The sequence below is a fragment of the Uranotaenia lowii genome, chromosome 2, assembly GCF_029784155.1.
Source record: "Uranotaenia lowii strain MFRU-FL chromosome 2, ASM2978415v1, whole genome shotgun sequence".
NCBI classification, from domain to species: Eukaryota; Metazoa; Arthropoda; class Insecta; order Diptera; family Culicidae; genus Uranotaenia; species Uranotaenia lowii.
In genome coordinates, this window is record NC_073692.1 from 333530200 (window position 1) to 333547454 (window position 17255).

Sequence of the window (17255 nt, forward strand, 5' to 3'; positions counted from 1 at the left end):
GGGGGTATGTTTCGGTATTGCAATAAATCGTTTATGCAACTCAAAGTTAAACTCGAATTTTTCTGCAATCGACTAAATTCATGACTCGTACTGAAAAAATCCACTTTTGCAACTTATTGCATAAAAAAACTGTTGTGAATTTAAGATTCCAATTCAAGAATGTGTTAGGAAACCCTTTGGCTCTAAAAAAAATTAAGTGGATTGCCCCCTAAACTAACCCTAAGAACTCGACATCGGCCAATCAAATATTCCTCGGAATTGTCAAACGGTTCCGACCGTATCGTCTGGTGGAATCTTGCGATGGTATCATTCATCAACTTTCATTCTTTCAACTGTTTTATGTTTAAACCTCCCACGGTATGATGTGTGTTTGGTTGCTTTCTGGTATCGGTGGTTTCTGTTAAATTAATTCGCATTGACTACGATCGTCACTAATTCAAAGATAAATAGAATGTGAGTGGGGGAAAATTAAAGCCATCAATCAGCACCCGTATGTTTTAGAAAAGACGAATGTATATAGCCTATAGATAACTCAAACAATTAGGAACATAAAAATTAAAAACAAAAATATTTGGATTGATTTAAAGTTTCCGAATGAAACACATTTTTAGTAGTTTATATGTTTTTGTTCTCGATTTTAAAAATAAAACAGTATCAAAAGCTTTTAAAAAGGTCAATCATTAGTTCCACAATTCTTATTTTATTGCCTATATATTTTTTTTGTTAACTTCATCTTCGTGTAATAAAACTGTTATATTCTGCTCTCGTTTTTATATTTTCAATCTCGATAGTTAATTTTAACATGATTTTTTTTTCTCTGAACATATCTTCCAAAGCATAAAAACAATTTTTCAACAGCTATCAAAGGAAAAGAAACTGATTGTGGATGATCTGAATACTTTCAATTATATTATGCTTCTTTTTCGCAATTAAATGTACATTTCTAAACCAAAGGTTTATTCCTAATTTTTAGATTTTGTTTTCGAAAACACTAATTCATTGTTCTTGTGAATGAAGAGCATTGAATAAAGAAGCCTAACTAGGAAGCAATTCAAATTCTAACAATTTGAATTTTCTCGAAACCATTAGACTCGAAATTCCTGGAAATTATTTGCAGTTAAAATGAAAACGGGGGGTCCAGCAAGCGAAGTATTCTACTCCACACCAAAAATTTTTAAATATTCTTCGAATTTTGATGATTGATTAAGCTAATTCAAGAGTAAAATCTCATTCACTCAGAACTAATGCCAAAATCTCGAAAACGAATTCCAGTTTCAGAATCCTGCTACATATTAAATTTTCATGAGATTAAACTCAGTTCTGAGGTTTTGGTTCCGTTATACAAAATAAGAATTTTATTTCTGTTTTCATGTTTCTGATTTTGTATCCAGTTTAAAATTATCGATTTTCGGTTCGAATCATCATGAGAAAATAGATATGGAAAGATGTTTTTGAAACATCGTTCAATTTCGGTTTTGTATTTCATTCTAAACTAGATTTATAGTTTTCGAAACTCAGATGCATTTTCAATAGTTCGATAATAATTTTCTGAATGGGCAAAAAAAAACTAGATACCATCTTGAGGTTTTGTTTCTCCTATGGGAATTCCGATTGGCAGTCTTTTTAAAAGCAAAAACAATTTTCAAACAAACGTTTCAATTCGTTTTGGATTTTTTTCAGCGACTGAAAATGAATTTTTATAAAATATTTTGCCAATTACAAATATATTAAATTTATTTTAAAAGTTTCGTTTTCTTGTTGAGGTCGACTCGGCTGGTTGTTTGAAGCTGTCTTTTAATCTGTTTTAAATGTTTCAGAGTTAAATCGTGATTTTTATAACAATTGTGTAATCTTTAACTTACTGTGAATATATTTTCATGGATAAAATCCGTTTGTCTGGTGTTTTCGGGATAATTTTTCCTTAGTATCAGAATATGCAGAATATGAAGACTGTCACTTGGCTTTTTTTTACAATTGTAAGCTTGTTTTGTGTAGGTTTTGTTTCAAATTCAGATTCGCAGCACTTAAACTTCCTTGTTATGCAGAATTCAAACATGGCAAAAACACCAGTATTCGACATTCTATATATCAGATACCACTGAAACAAATTCTACAAATTTAGTATCTCTTATTTGCCGTTGAGTATAATTTTGTAGAATATAGTTTATTGATTCAGTTTATATCTTTTCAGTTATGCTTCTGACTGCAACACATTCGTGCAAGAAATAAAACGAGATATTTCGTGATTGGTTGACTTGTGTTGAAGTTGTCAAAATGGCTATTTAGTTGAGGACTTCAAGTCACAAATATATAGTAGAATTTGAGTTTATTTTGCAAGTTGTGTCTAGTTAAAAAAAAACTGGATTTCATTTTAAAAAAAATCATCTACAGAATTTTCATTACAGAATTGATTTTGAATGAAAGTATTCCATATTCCATATTATTTTGGTGTATTGATTGACATTATAAACATTAAAGTTTTTTTTAAATCTAAAATATGGATCGAATTTGCCAGAATCAAATTCGAAACACAAAAATTGACTCTTTTTCTTTTGAAAAATCAATTAATCAAATTTCAAGAGCTTGATACAATAAGCTTATTTGATTTGAGCATGGAATAAATTTGTTCAAGAAATAAAATTCTTTTAAAAAAATGTCTTATTCTATGTTCAATTCAAATAAGCTATATTCACCAGATTTTGCAGCAGGTGCAAAGATTGCACCAACCATAAAAGTATATTTCCTTATTTATTACTGAAGGATTCCTCTTAAAAGTCTAGTTTCAAAATTGAAAAGGTTTTAGGAAATATTAGCAAAAAAAAAATGAAAAATTAAATACGAAAATCTATTTTTGTAAAAGAACTTTAAAATGAATAATCAAATAATATTTAAAAAATCTATTCAACTTAGAAATAGAGATAACTTATGCCGTTTTCGTTTTTCTCCACTAGCGCGGGGCAAAACTTTTTCTGAATAAACAAAAAGAATCGTTACCCGGGACGATGCAAATATATGGTTGCTATACTCACTCTTATTTTTACCCCCAACACTGACAACTTTTACGGGGTGCAACCCCCTGCTTGAGGTTCAAATCTCGGGCAAAACTTGTGGACTTCTGAATCAATAAACGAACATAATAACAGCAGTTAGGGCAAAACTCGTGGGTAACTAGGTTGCCACTGCCAATAAACGAAAACACTGTTAGAAAACAAATGTCACAGGTCTGCTAGTTAAAAAAAAATCACGGCCAAGGCCATCTTCAATTTTGCTGAATATGTGTAGGCATTTAAGTGATTAACAAGGTAGGGAAACTGGACATAAGACGTCTTCGCTAAGATGAATCTTTTATATTTTTTTTAAAATTCCGGTAAATTTTAAAATAGTTATGAAAAAGGAAAAATTCTTCATAAGAAATATACAAACAGGATCACTTGAATCATTAATTTTCGTCTTATTCGTTAATCTTTAAAGGTTTTCTAAAGATTTCCGTTTGCTTTTGGGCAAAACGAACCGGTTAACTTTAAGACCTGTTTTAAATCATTAAGGGGCTCCAATAGTGTTTGTCAGGAAAAAGCCGTTCCGTTGAAAACTTCAAGATTAAATTCAATCAAATAAGAAACATGCTAGTAGACAAACGGATAAGGCGCACTTCACTCTGCTTCGAAAAGTTTATTGAAAATCGTTCGAATATAAGAAATCATAACCTAGTTTAAAATTTTTTTCATTATCTGTAGAATGTCAAGACCAACGTTCATCATCAAAAAACATAACATATGAATGTTTTTTTTTTAATTTTAGATGCCGTTATTCCTTACGAGAACAGTTGAAAAAACTGCCACAGAATATTGATTTCAATTTTACTAAAATTATCGTTCTAAATAAACTTAAAATGTCCACAAATGATTGGAAATAATTCAAAGTGTAAAGAAAACGGACTGGCATCTTCAGAAATGTTGAATAATAATGGTTGAGTAAATTACTGAAACTCCAAATAGGCTTTCTCAAGAATATGAACGATTCGAACCAAGTTTTTCAGAAACCATTTCTTAAATCTAAGCATAAGTGGAAGTTTCTGCAAGTTGCTAGATGCTGCTTAAACTATGTAGATGTTTGAAAGTCGAAATGACAACATTGAACGAAAATTAACATTAACCAAATGAGAAACAACAACTTAGGGACCATCTAACCCCTCACGTCGGCAAACTATAGGCATTATAGGTACTTACTAATGTCAAATTAACAGCAGTTATTGTTCAGAATGCTTTCTTATTATCAAATGTTTCAAATATCTCACATGCCACTATTACCATACAGCAATGAATGTCTAAAGTTTTCTCTTAAATGAAATGCTTAAACCACCCATAAGCTTAAGGTGCTCGCCATGCCGATATTTCTCCTATATTTCTAGATAATAAAGGTTCGTTATCTTTTTGATCCAACTTAAAAATATTCACATTACAATTTTTGAGACCTTAGTATTAGACTTTCCGATTTACGGCTCATCCGATACAATCTTATCCAAAATTGTAGCTTAGAGTATAAAAGCTGAATTAAAATAATTTATTTTCAACAGTTATTTAAGAATCATGCGTTTGTTCCGGTGTCACCTTTTAGAACGAACTCAGCCGGCAACATTGTTGGTTTTTAGACACATTTATTCAAGGTGTGCCAAAATTGTATGCAGTTTGAAACTGTGGCTTAAAAACGACATCGGCAACAGTGAACTAGCCTCTAACTATAAGATCGAATACAATCCATTTAAGACGTGAAGGAGGTGTAGTTCGACATGAAACAGACATATCCTCGGTGGCAATAACAGGCTGTGATCACCTAAAACAAGTTGTTGTTCGGATCAAAGATCGGAGTCGCAATGTCTATTTCTGCTGCGCGTAATTAAGGCCTAACTGCGAAACTGCCATGTATGCGCCTCACATGTCTGCTCTCGACTTCCTGATGAATATGGTTAGTAGTAATGATCTTATCGTCGTAGCTGGGGATTACAACCTACCGAATTTGCTTTGGACCTTCGACGAGGATGCAGAGGGATGTTTAGCCTTGAACGCCTCCGCCGAGCAGGAGGTTGCTGTCATCAAATCGACAATAGCTTCCGGATTGTCTCAGATGTGTTCGCTTTCGAATGCCAATGGTAGAATTCTGAAACTTCTCTTTGTGAATATTTAGACCCAGTATAGCTGATCTTTTACATCCTTCAAACGCAATATTAAATGCCGACCGACATCATCATCCTACTGTTTATCTGTTCGACTATATTTCTGACGAGCTTACGGATCCGGCATAGATCAAATCTAGGCTTCATGCACTGTGACACTGACTGTGTTGTGGATATGCTACTGGTCACAAACTGGCAAATACTTTTCAAAGCTCTGAACATCTATGTTACTGTATCAACCTTCTATGATCATCTCTCCGACGTCTTGTGCATTAGGAGAAGCTGCAACTTCGTGGAATATCGCATCAATCTCAACGATCCATAAGTTAGAAAATGCTCATTGTGAAGAGAATTACAGGCCAATATCGATTCTTTTCTGATTTCAAAAAAGTGCTAGAAGTCCTGATATACGAGAAAATTTATTTAGCAGGCACTCCAATACTCACCGATGTCCAGCAAGGGTTCAACAAGAAACGATCAACGATGAAAAATCTAATGACCTATGCCAGCGATTTTCATTCTACAACAGGTAAAAAACTTAAAGTGAATTTGATATACGTAGATTTCGCCAAGGCTTTCGCTAAAGTACCTCAATCATAAGAAAATCATAAGAAAAAAAACTTCATCTATATAGATTTCCTGATTGTGCAGCTAAATGCCTGTATTCGTATCTGCTGAATCGTCGTGGAACTTACTTCTCCGTGTTCGACATGGTGTTCCGCAAGGTAGTCATCTTGCACCGCTGATCTTCGTGATTTTTTTTAATGACCTTGCAAAATTCCTCCAGTCGCCGAAACTGCTGTTCGCAGATGATCTTAAAATCTACCGAACCATTGACTTCACATTGGATTGTGATGCGCTTCAGGAGGACATCGAACGATTTTTAGTATGGTGCGGATTACACGGTATGGAAGTTATCGCCGAAAAATGTAAGCGTATAATCTTTTTCAGAACCAGTGTTGTTTACGACCGAATAAAGGTATGCCCTGCAATCAATGACGTTTTTGAGCCGAAAAAGAACTTATCTACAAATCTATATATTTTTTTTGTTTCGATTATAGCCGTTCTAACATCTGTATGTTATTCGCGACTTATATCAACGATGCAGTTGGCGGACAGTCATTGAAAAACGTATCCGGTACAACAGTCATCGATGTCGACTCTTGGGCTCGAAATCACGGACATCGGCTCAGGAAGCAACTCACTTGCCATCTGAGCTATATCACTAGCCCCCCATCCTCGTCTACGATATCTTAACAAATGCCATTAACTGCCCGCAATTGCAGACTAAACTTGTACGTTCCAGCACGCCGACTGCGTAATCAGATTATGTTTTGGCTGCCAAGAAGCAGGACAGTCTTCAAACAGAATCACCCCCTATTTCGATGTTGTGAAGTTTTCAATGATGTTTCGCACTTGTTTATCTGTATGACAATAGTCATAGACCTCAGATATGAATTTAAAAAATCTAGGACACAATCTTCAAATGATAGCAAACGATGTCAGAAGTAACCATTTATATTACGGCAACTTTGAAAGAAAATAATAACTTTAAAGTTTGTTCTATTGGTTGCTATGAGCTATGTGATAGATAGATACACGATTTTAACTTGTTCAAGGTCTCAGAAATTTCTAACAGTCGAAAGTCTCAATAAAAATCGAAGCAGTTTTTTTTCTAAATATTATTATTTGTTTTATCTTAAACCATAAAGCGTTGGTTTTTTAAGGCCTAACAAAATCGTTTGAATATTTGCCTCTTTCCAAATTTTAAAAACCATTAAAATGATTTCTTTTCCAAATTTAAAAAACCATCAATATGATGGCACATTAAATTCAATTCAAATTTTGAAGAAGTTTCTTTAACAGCACAATACTCCCTTATGTAGAGCCTTGGAAGACGCAAAAGCCGTCTGTCCTTCAACCATCAACCCGAAAAATAATCCGTTCTCAGTGCCAATCAAAAACTGAACTTAGTTTCCTTCTTTTGACTGTACGAGTCCTATGCAACTACCTACCTAATTGTTTCTTTTTAGGAAGGGATTAGTTCGGACTATGGTGGAATTGTTTGCAGACGATAGTCGGTCTAAGCCAATTCAAAAGAATCAACCGGGTCTAAATCCTCATTGAAATTCAAGGTCTCAAACAAACGTCTAGAAACAAATCAAAGTGGTTATGCTACAGGAATGGATTCCTTCGAGAAGAACTATCAAAGAAATATATTTTTGCAAGGCTTGAAGTTTTCCTCAAGAGGGAAGGCAGGGAAAATCGAATACCAACTGAGTAAAGAAGAAAAATGCCACGAAAAAATGGACAGCCGGATAACCGAAAGCGTGCCAAATTTGCCGACATATTTTGTTTCTTCGCCGAGTTTTCCCAACAACCGGAAGCAAGCTGTTGATTGTTGAATTATTGTTTTCGAAACGTTCGAAATCAAATCCTTGCCCTTTCGTTTCCAGTTCGTTTGTGAAAATTGGCTCCAGCCACTAGCATCAGGTGTCGGAGCAAGTACCTTGACATTGAGTAAAATAAAAATTTTGGCTCCCTTCTTCGGCTTGTTTAGGCTAGACAAAATGATTGATGAAACAATTTCAACAAGCACGCAAATTTCCTCGAATCTAATAATACGAACGTTCCGACTTAATTTCAACCACTTCAGCGAGAAGCCGCCCGCATATCAACAAATGACTCACTTAGTCAGTGTATCTTCTTTTTTTCGCTTCACCAGCAGAGAGCCACCCGATTGGTTATTAATAGTCTAATTAAGTAAAGTGGTAAGTGGAGCCGCAGTTTCGTTCTTAGAGTATCGCCGTCGTCGTCATCATCATCCTGGAATCTGCCGCACACGCTAGCCAATTGATTCATCAAACGGATAGCATTCGTCGCTTGGGTTTGTCTTGTCGTATGATTGTGTGACATTCCCGTTTCGATTGATGGTTTAACCCACATATTTTCTGTTGCATGGTGAAAAAATATAGAAAGTATGTAGTCGAAAAAAGGGCATAACGGGCACCCGGGGCGGACTGGGCACCGCTTTTTCCAAGAAAATAGGTTTTTTTTTTCAAATAAATTTTCACAAGGAACAGTTTTGTAGTTTCTAAAGTATTAATTTTTCAGCATAAAAAAAATCTCCTTATCAGAAATTTTTACAAAAAACAACTAGGTTCTCAAGGGGCAAAAATATTATAATTTTTGAGCACCGGGAAATAAGCTCTTATGATCGTTCGATCATCTTGATCTATAATGTAGACACTGACTGCCACATTATGTACACATTGTTCCTCAATTCACAACATCATAAAATAAAGCACCTGAAACATAATGTATGAGTGTGTGTGAATTGTGTGTATAATACAAATAGTCATTCTTTTTTTTGCATTGTTTAGTGGATCAACGACCTACCATTTAGTGCAAAATGCATCATGATTGGTAAATGAAAAAAAAAATTCTCCTCGGAATCGAACTCTAGTCCTCTGATTTAAGCTCCGACAGCTTTAATTATGCCAAATCGTCAGATGAAACAAGTCAAGCTGTAGCTCTATAATTCAGTTGACTTCATCGAGTTGAGATCGCTGCTAGATTCTACGGCAGAAAACGCTCACTGTACTCCGAAAAATGGTGCTGATACTGCCCCAGAGGGGTTTCTCATTATGCTCCTGGCTGATTTTCAGGTTTCGGCAAAAACAATTAAAATACATTTTTTAACGTTTTTATCTACTTGTTCAAGTTTCAGTCCATTAGGAAATAGACTTTTTTAGAGTCTGAACTCGAATCAATTATGTTACTCACATATTAAAGCTGATTTCTTTGGTTAAATGAACATTCTTCTTAATATGGCTATCCTGCTCTTATCTCCCCTAATTGAATTGATTTTAGAAGTTAGAATAAATAGTTCTGAAACTAATGATATCCCGATTTATAGAGATTAAAGGCATCTACTTTTGAATTTTGGAATTTTCATGTTAAAAATTCTTGGTTAGAAACCCTATTTTCCGTAATTAGAATTCGAAATGCTTTGATTCAGTCGAAATGAAGTTTTGAAATTCAAATATAAAAATTTAGCAAAGAAGTACCATTTTTAATAAAGAATTAAAATCCAAGATTCAGCAAAATACTAATAACAGTGAAATTTTATCTCACTGAATTACTGAAACATTTCACTGAATCACAAATACGTTATTTTAAAATATTTATGTTTGGGTTATGGTATGAAAATGATCATTGAAAGAAAAATAAACATGAGTAATGAAAATAAGGAATAAAAATACTATTTTTTTTGCGACATTCTGCTTATCCTCCGATATTTTGCAGTAGAATTTAAAAGTTCAAAATTTCGAAAATTTTTCTCGTCATGTGTTGTTTGTGTCTATATTTATGAACATTTATCAAGAACCTACATATCAATCACTTTCCATGCTCCTAATACATAATTGACTAAAGAAGGTAATTCATCCGGATAAGATGTAGCAAAAAAGATTTTTTTTTTACATTATTTACATAATTAACCAAGCGTAATGAGTTCAGTTTAACAGCCATCATTTCTGAATCATATTGTAAGCATAATTCATATTTATTTTATTTTTAATCGATACACCACTATAAAATAAAAAAAAAAATTCTTAGATTTCGACTGTATATTTTAATGATAATTTTTTGACAAATCAGTCTCATTTTTTTAGAAACGAACAATATTATATTTCTACTTCGAGGTGTCGGTGTCGTTTCGGTTCGTTATAACACTTGTAGAATCCCTGAGTATGGTGTTTAACGACACCGAAACGTCGGAGTTTCTAAATAATGTGACTGATTTGCAGGAAAAATTAATATCACATAAAATTTTCAGACCATCGAGCCAAATTCAAAAAGAAAAAAATATTTGCGTTTCAAGATATAAATATAATCTTATTGGAAATTTGATTATGAAAGAATCCAGAATATTTAAGGTAAGTGGGGATAGGTTTTCGTAGAGTATCGTTCGGACTTGAGTTTCGAATGGAAAATTCGGTTTTTTGTTCGAATCAATTATGATAAAATAACTTTGAATGTGATGCTATTTGGGCTCCCAATATTAAAAGACTTTAAATCCAATGTGGTTGTTGTTTTCATATTTTGAAAGTTCATTTTGTTCCTAATTTTAATTGTATTATCGTCATTTTTTTTACTGAAAGCTTAAGCTTTTTTACAGCTTTTCAGTTCTTCCCCGTCCATAATTTTCAACACTCGTTTTTTAAAAGGTTCTTACGAACTAATTCAAAAACTTGAGATCACGAGACCTGAGGCATGAAACTCAAGGCGTATAACTTCTGACCAAAAATGACTTTTCCCAATTTAAAAGACGTTTTAAACCAAGTTGATTTTTTTTAAATATGTTTGCAAGCAAAAACCTAATCGTTTTCTAAGTTTCAAACCAACTTTGTCAAATAAATTCAAATTTTATTCAGCAATGTCATTAATACTTGTAATGATATCTGTAAAATTTACCTTTTTTAGATAATGCATCATCATCTTTGAAATATTATTCGCTAGTTAAATGAAATAGGTAAAATATACAAATTTACAATTAGTTTTTTTGTAGATTTGATATTTCATCAGTTTTCAATGTTGGATTTCTCTGAAAACAGATACATTTAAAAACTTATAAAGTTCAGATCAACAAAATTTAAGATGATAGACAAAATTTGACAAAAGATTCAAGTTCAGAACGCTTAAATCTACCAAATAAAGCATTAAACCATAGGCTCCAAAATACTGTTTCCTTGAGTTATCAATCATAATTTAATAAATATGTTTTTTAAATAGTTACCCGAATTTATTGAAAAAAAACCCTTCAACAACGATAAAAATCTTATCTGTTTCATCATCATATTAAGTTTGTATTTCCAAATAAATTTACCGAATTCTAAAGTTAAACTTCCGAAATTTTATGAAATATTTTTAATAAGTTTTTCTGTTTTTCAATTCTGAAAACTCTTTTGAAAACAATATCTACTTGGAAGCCATGGGAACTAGTTTTATTATGAGAAAAAACATAGTTTCCACTTTCTGTCCTTTCAAGGACCATATATTTTAATTGAGGGCGACAAAATATTCGGAACCTTTTATCAAATTAAATCATGTTTATTCTTTAGAAAGTTTGAAAATGATTCGTAGTTGCAACTTTTTAGTTAAATTTTAATGCGCAATGTTAACTTAATTTGTACTATCTTTGTGTTTTCAATATTCAAGGCAGAACATGAAATTCATTATTATTATAATTTTTTATCAGTTTCTTATTGTTCATTTACGAGATCACTCATTTTCCAATTTATACTTTGTAAATATATTTAAACATGTTTTATCATAAATATATAAAGTTATCAATATACTTTAAGACTGAACATTTTTAGGCTTTTATTTTGATAACTGGAAGAATTTTAATATAGAAAAAGGTTTTATCTTTAACTATGATCGTTGACACTCTTGAAACAAAATTAATTGTGGTCATCTTTTTATCAAAATAAAATCTGACTATTGAATAAATACTCTTTAGTTCATAATGGATTTACTCTATTATCAAGAATTCACATTTTCAATAGTGATTGAATTTTGTTTCATATTCTAGATAATAGTGGGGTTTTTCAATCAATCCTTCAATTGAAAATGAAGAAAAGAAATGTAAATTAAAATGAATAATAAATAACAATCATTAACATTTTTCTAACAATTTTTTAACATGGTTATTTTTTAACCTGATCTGATATTTAATTTAGAATTAGATTTTTTTTAAATCTTCTGTTACTTTTGAAGTATTCAATAGCTGTGCATTAACTCTCATGTCTGAAGCTGAATTCAAAATTTCGCATTTTTTTTGTGATTCATAAATATCGATTTCAAATTTGAAAGCTCGACTGCTTAAAATTTATTTTCAATCAAATTTATTTTAGAATAAGATATGTCCTTTTGAATTATTTATCAATGACTTACTAGAAAATTGAATTTATTTGGTTGGAGGGGTGATTATACTAATTTTCAAAAATCGGCCAATAAGAACAACTTTAATAATAAACGAAAAAAAAGGAAAGTTTTTAAAGAGTGAGGAAGAAGGGAGTGGTGCGGCGCACTTGATCTCATTGAACTAAATTAAAGGTATTTTGAAAAGTTTCAAATTAAGAGAAAAAAGAATTTCAATTTCTTTTTTCCACACAAACATTTTTCGATAGCCTTTGCTAAAACTTCAATCCGCGTATAAATAATATTCCACGCGAGAAAATGTTGAAAAAAAGATTATTTTGGTAGTTTTATACAAAGGAGTTCAAAATTATCGACTTATGAGCTCAATACACTTGTTGTTTCCATCTTTACGTTCGATAGAATAAATATTAATGATAAGTTTTTGATAATAATTGTTAGGAAATTAAAAATATTTAGAAAAATTTGCTATTTTGCTATTATTCTGGAATAATTTTCTGAATAGGTAATTGGAAAAATCATATTGTTTTTATCAGTTTTAAAATTCATTCTCATTGTGAGTTGTGATCGAACAGTTTTATATCAAAATTTTAATTTATTTCTGAAATAAAGTCCGGCAATGTGATTCTGACGCATTTGAAACTCAACTTTAATTTATTTGCTCTTGAATTTCAAGCTCTCATACTGCATTTTTATCTTAATTAAATCCGGAACGATTGAGCTATTCGTTTCGAAAAGTAACGAATTTGCAACAATTAATGAATAAAAATAATAATTTATTCCTTGATGGATACATAATGGGATCAATTTCAAAACACTTTCCTGATTCAAAATAAAGGATTAAAATCTTTTTCGAGGGTTGTGAATAATGTTGACTTCTTTAAAATTTTCCATAAGTTTTTTTCCTCCAAGAGACGTATCATCTGCATAGGATTAAAATCCCAGAAATTAAAAAGAAAAAAATCTTTCAAATCCAGTTCTATGATAATTTAGGAATTTGACTTAATTTGAAAGAAATTTAAAACAAATTAAATTCTAGGTATTTTTTAAAGCAAAACGCTTTGCAGTCTTTTACACATTCGTAAATTGAACTAAAATCTTTAATATCAAAATGATGAAAACGCCCTTTTGTGATGTCCGATATATTTTTTTTCAATTGAATTTTCTTAAACTTGTAGAATTTAATTTTTTTTTGCTTAAGTATTGTATATCTAACACCAGAAATTTTTTGTTAAATCTAGATCCTTCACTAACCCTCTATTTAGTACCCAATTTGTATCTCTGAAAAATTCACAAAAGTTTAGTTTCATGATAACAAACAATTTTTTTCTACGAAAAACTTTATAGATGAAAATAGAATTTTGCAATTTTTTTTCCTAAAATTGCATAGGCTTGAAGGAACTTGACTTCTTCTACTTATTTGGTTGTAGTTTTTACAAACTTCAATTATTTTTTTTTCTTAATTTTGAAACAATGACCTTAAGCTATATTTTTATGTAGTTTTGTTAAAATTGGCCTACAAAAAACTGAGATATTTCAAGTTGTATGATACGTAAATTTAGAGAATATTTTTAAAATTTCGGTCGTACTTTTCCAACCCTACCTCTAGACGGGGTTCATGTTTCATCACTCCTTTCTGGCTTATAATATATTTTTTATCAAAAAGCAATCCAGAACGGTGGTTACTCTTAAACCTAACCGCCAATGATTTTTTAGGATCGAAAAACACATTGACCAAGGATTTCTGAGGCTACCAAATTGATCATTTTTCGAAAAGTCGCCCTATTTACAGTTTTCTCATAGTTTGCTTAGCTTTGCTTAGCGGTAACTTTTTACAACTGTAACTTTTGTCAGTTACTGTTTTCAGTAACAAGGATTGATAGATTATCATATTTTTAATCATTTATCGAAAAAGTGTTGTAAAAGCAACTGCGGTTTTATGACTATTTTAGAGAAACCCCGCCAAAAGGATAATTTCAAAGAAAAAAATAATTAGTTTTTATTTTTTAATGCAATTTTATTAGTTCAGCCGCAGCCTATGGCGTAGAGGATAGCCTTCAAGTCTTCTAAGCCAGCGAGTATGAGATCGAATCCCGGTCACGGCACACATAGTACATTTTCTGTGGGTTGGTGGTTTTAGCATTTGTAAGATGCCAGCCATCATATCCTCGAAAGATGTACGCTTAGAGTTAAGAAAAAGGAATCTGTACGAGGAAACATCAAGTTTTTTTTAAATAAACTATCATTGACTGACATCAGTGAAAATTGGCCCATTTTAAAATTTCCACCAGTCATAGCACTATCACTAGATCCAAATAGACAAAATCCGAAAAAAAGTTCATGACGCCAAAATCTTTTAAAATCACCAACTAAAACATAACATTGAGTCTTAATCAACTTTTTTTTATCTAATCTGAAACGGATTTATAATTTAATTTTAATTACCATCGTGTACATAATTTGGAAACCACATTTAAGATATGATTGGGGTGAATCTTAAAATCCGGCCATATTGGTCAAAAATCACTCCAAGATCTTGTTTAGAACATAGTCCGCTGATTTAATGTTCTAACTTGAGCTTAATATTTTATATGCGATTTTTATTTCGCATAGCTGCTTTTCTTCATATATGATGTGGAAGATTTGAAACGGAAAATTGAAAGCCGCTGTTGAAAAATGGATTACCCCAAATTTGACTGCAATTTAAATTTCTAACTCCTTACTTCTAACGGCAAATCAAACAACCACCATTGTTGTTTGATAAACACCACCCACGGAGTGAATATTTTTTTAATTCAATGTTATACCAACTAAAACAAGTTCTAAATTTAATTTTAAGTTTAAGTATTTTCGTGTATTTTGCAACGATTTTTCCGCATAGGAGGAGGGGGTGAAAATCCCAATGATCCCCCTCATTTGACAGAACTGCAAGAGATCTGGGTATTGTTTTCACACTTGAACATTAGAGTGCTATATGAGTAACATTTTAGTCTGGTTAAGTTTACAGAATTTTGAACGAAAAGTTTTTACGCAAATAAAAGACGATCCTGAATAACCTCAAAATTTTATTGCTTTTTTCACTTTAATCTTCAAAATTACAAATTTGAAAATGAACGATTTTTTAAGCAAATCTGTTAATCCAACATTTTTGTAAATTTCCAATTTTTTTGTGATTAACAAAAAGAAATTAAAAAATGTCCCGTAAAGGCAGCAATACAGAAAATGCGAATAACTAAACAAACTTCGTAGTCATCATCGAAGTATCTTAGATTCTTCTTTTTTAAATTTTCTTTATAAAGATTTTTTATACTTGGAGATTCCGAAAATTTAGTGTTTATAGTATAGTTAACATTTGTCCATATTCATGTGTACTGATTTCACATACGTAAAAGTTGCAAAACTACAACCAGAACGACTAAAAAAACAAAACGCCAAGGTACTATGCCATTTGCATAATTTAATTGAAGGAATGTAGAAAGTAAACCGTCCAATTACATCGTAAATCAAAGACGGTCTAGCATGTCGTAATTTTTTTTTTTTTTTTCAACTAGGGAGGAAACCAGCAATAATCATTTTCACCACAAATGGACATCCATCCAATTTGCTGCAGCCCCTTAGCATGTTAGCTTAAGGTTGCCAGAGTTTTTGTTAGCAAGTATCCGAGCCGGACAAGTCCGGAAAATTTTATATCAAAACCTGGAAAAATCCATGCATTTGATTGCATGCAAAATTGACGACTAAAAATTCGGGCAATATCCAGGATTTTTTTTTAAACCCAGAAATTACTCAACAAAAATCAAGAAAAAAAATTGAAAAAAAATTTTGTTTAAATTTATTGACAGATTTGAAATCGTATTTCCTTCCAAAAAATCCTTTCTTGATTTTTTTAATAAAATTTGCTTGAAAAATTTCGTTTTGGAAACGTACATAAAAAATTTTTTCAACAGAATTTATTTTTGTTTGATTTGCCAAATAATGTGAAAAAATCCGGGCTAAATTTAGGCGTTTTTCAATGAAATCCGGACAACGGGGCCGGGCCTCACTGTTACAAAATTTTATATCAAATATCTGGGCAAACCCAGATAAAACCGGGCAATCTGGCAACCTTATGTTAGCTGCATACCTACATATGAGGGAAATTGTTGGAAACTCACCTGTTTTCTCGGCCACTGACGGCAGCAATTTGCCGTACACGGCAGCTGCTTCCTCGTCCTTTTCCGACAAGGCCGCATCCGATTTGGTTACCTTGAACCGTTCCGTCATTTTGCCGGCTTGAAGCGTTGCACCGTTTTTGGGTATTAATTTTTTTTTCACTGTCCTATGAACTTTGGTATTTTTAAACTACCGCTAAAAATTAAAGCTGCAACAATCACCAATTACGGATGAGAACGAACTTTCATCTTCACTGAATATCACACTAAAATTTCACAAAACACTGCGTTGATTGCCGAGTTGTTGTTTTTTAAGGTGAACCTGAAATAAAAAGAAAAAATGTCAAGTAGAGCTTTTGACAAACTTTGTGTTGTATTATTTCAAACAGAATCACTGATTGAAATGATTGATCCACGATTTGCATAATTTTGAAAAATTATTACAGATTCTGAAAGCTGAGCAAGGGTCAAAATCCACACACGCCGAATGTTTTTTTTTTTTCTTTAACTTCACACTAAATCTATTGACCATTTTTGAGTGTACCATATGATTAAAACAGATTAATATTTAAGCCCGCCCCCACAAGTGAAGTATATTCCTAGATCCATTTATCACCCTCCGGCTTCGATGGGATAATATGTATCTGTCAATAAACATGCCCACATCCCACCTCCGCCAAAATATCAATGAGCTTATTTTAGATAACCGGATTTTATGAGCAGCGTCATTTTATCGGCGGGGGTGGTTATTCAATGATCAATGGAATTCCAAGGACCTATTTGTTAACTGTAAGGCAAATACTTCATTCCTTAATAATCTTTAATACAATCCAGGTCACAAACTATCAAAAACTTGCAATTTGATGTCAAAATTTTAAGTTTTCACACCTGATGTTGATTGAGTAATCAAGAAAAAAAATCACGTTCCAAAATCGACCGACAACACCCCGTTCGCGAACTAATCAGTCACATAACTGAAATTTGTGAAT

The 17255-nt window shown here is 32.0% G+C and overlaps 1 protein-coding gene across 1 annotated transcript in view; it reads right to left on the reverse strand.

The window, feature by feature from the left end:
- LOC129748030 (solute carrier family 12 member 4) overlaps positions 1–16576 on the reverse strand; it is a 780735-nt gene extending 764159 nt beyond the window's left edge. Inside the window, exon 1 of the mRNA XM_055742491.1 lies at positions 16270–16576. Coding sequence (XP_055598466.1) covers positions 16270–16378 — 109 coding nt within the window. The 5' untranslated portion in view covers positions 16379–16576. The remainder of the gene's footprint in view (positions 1–16269) is intronic.
- Positions 16577–17255: the final 679 nt, after the last annotated feature.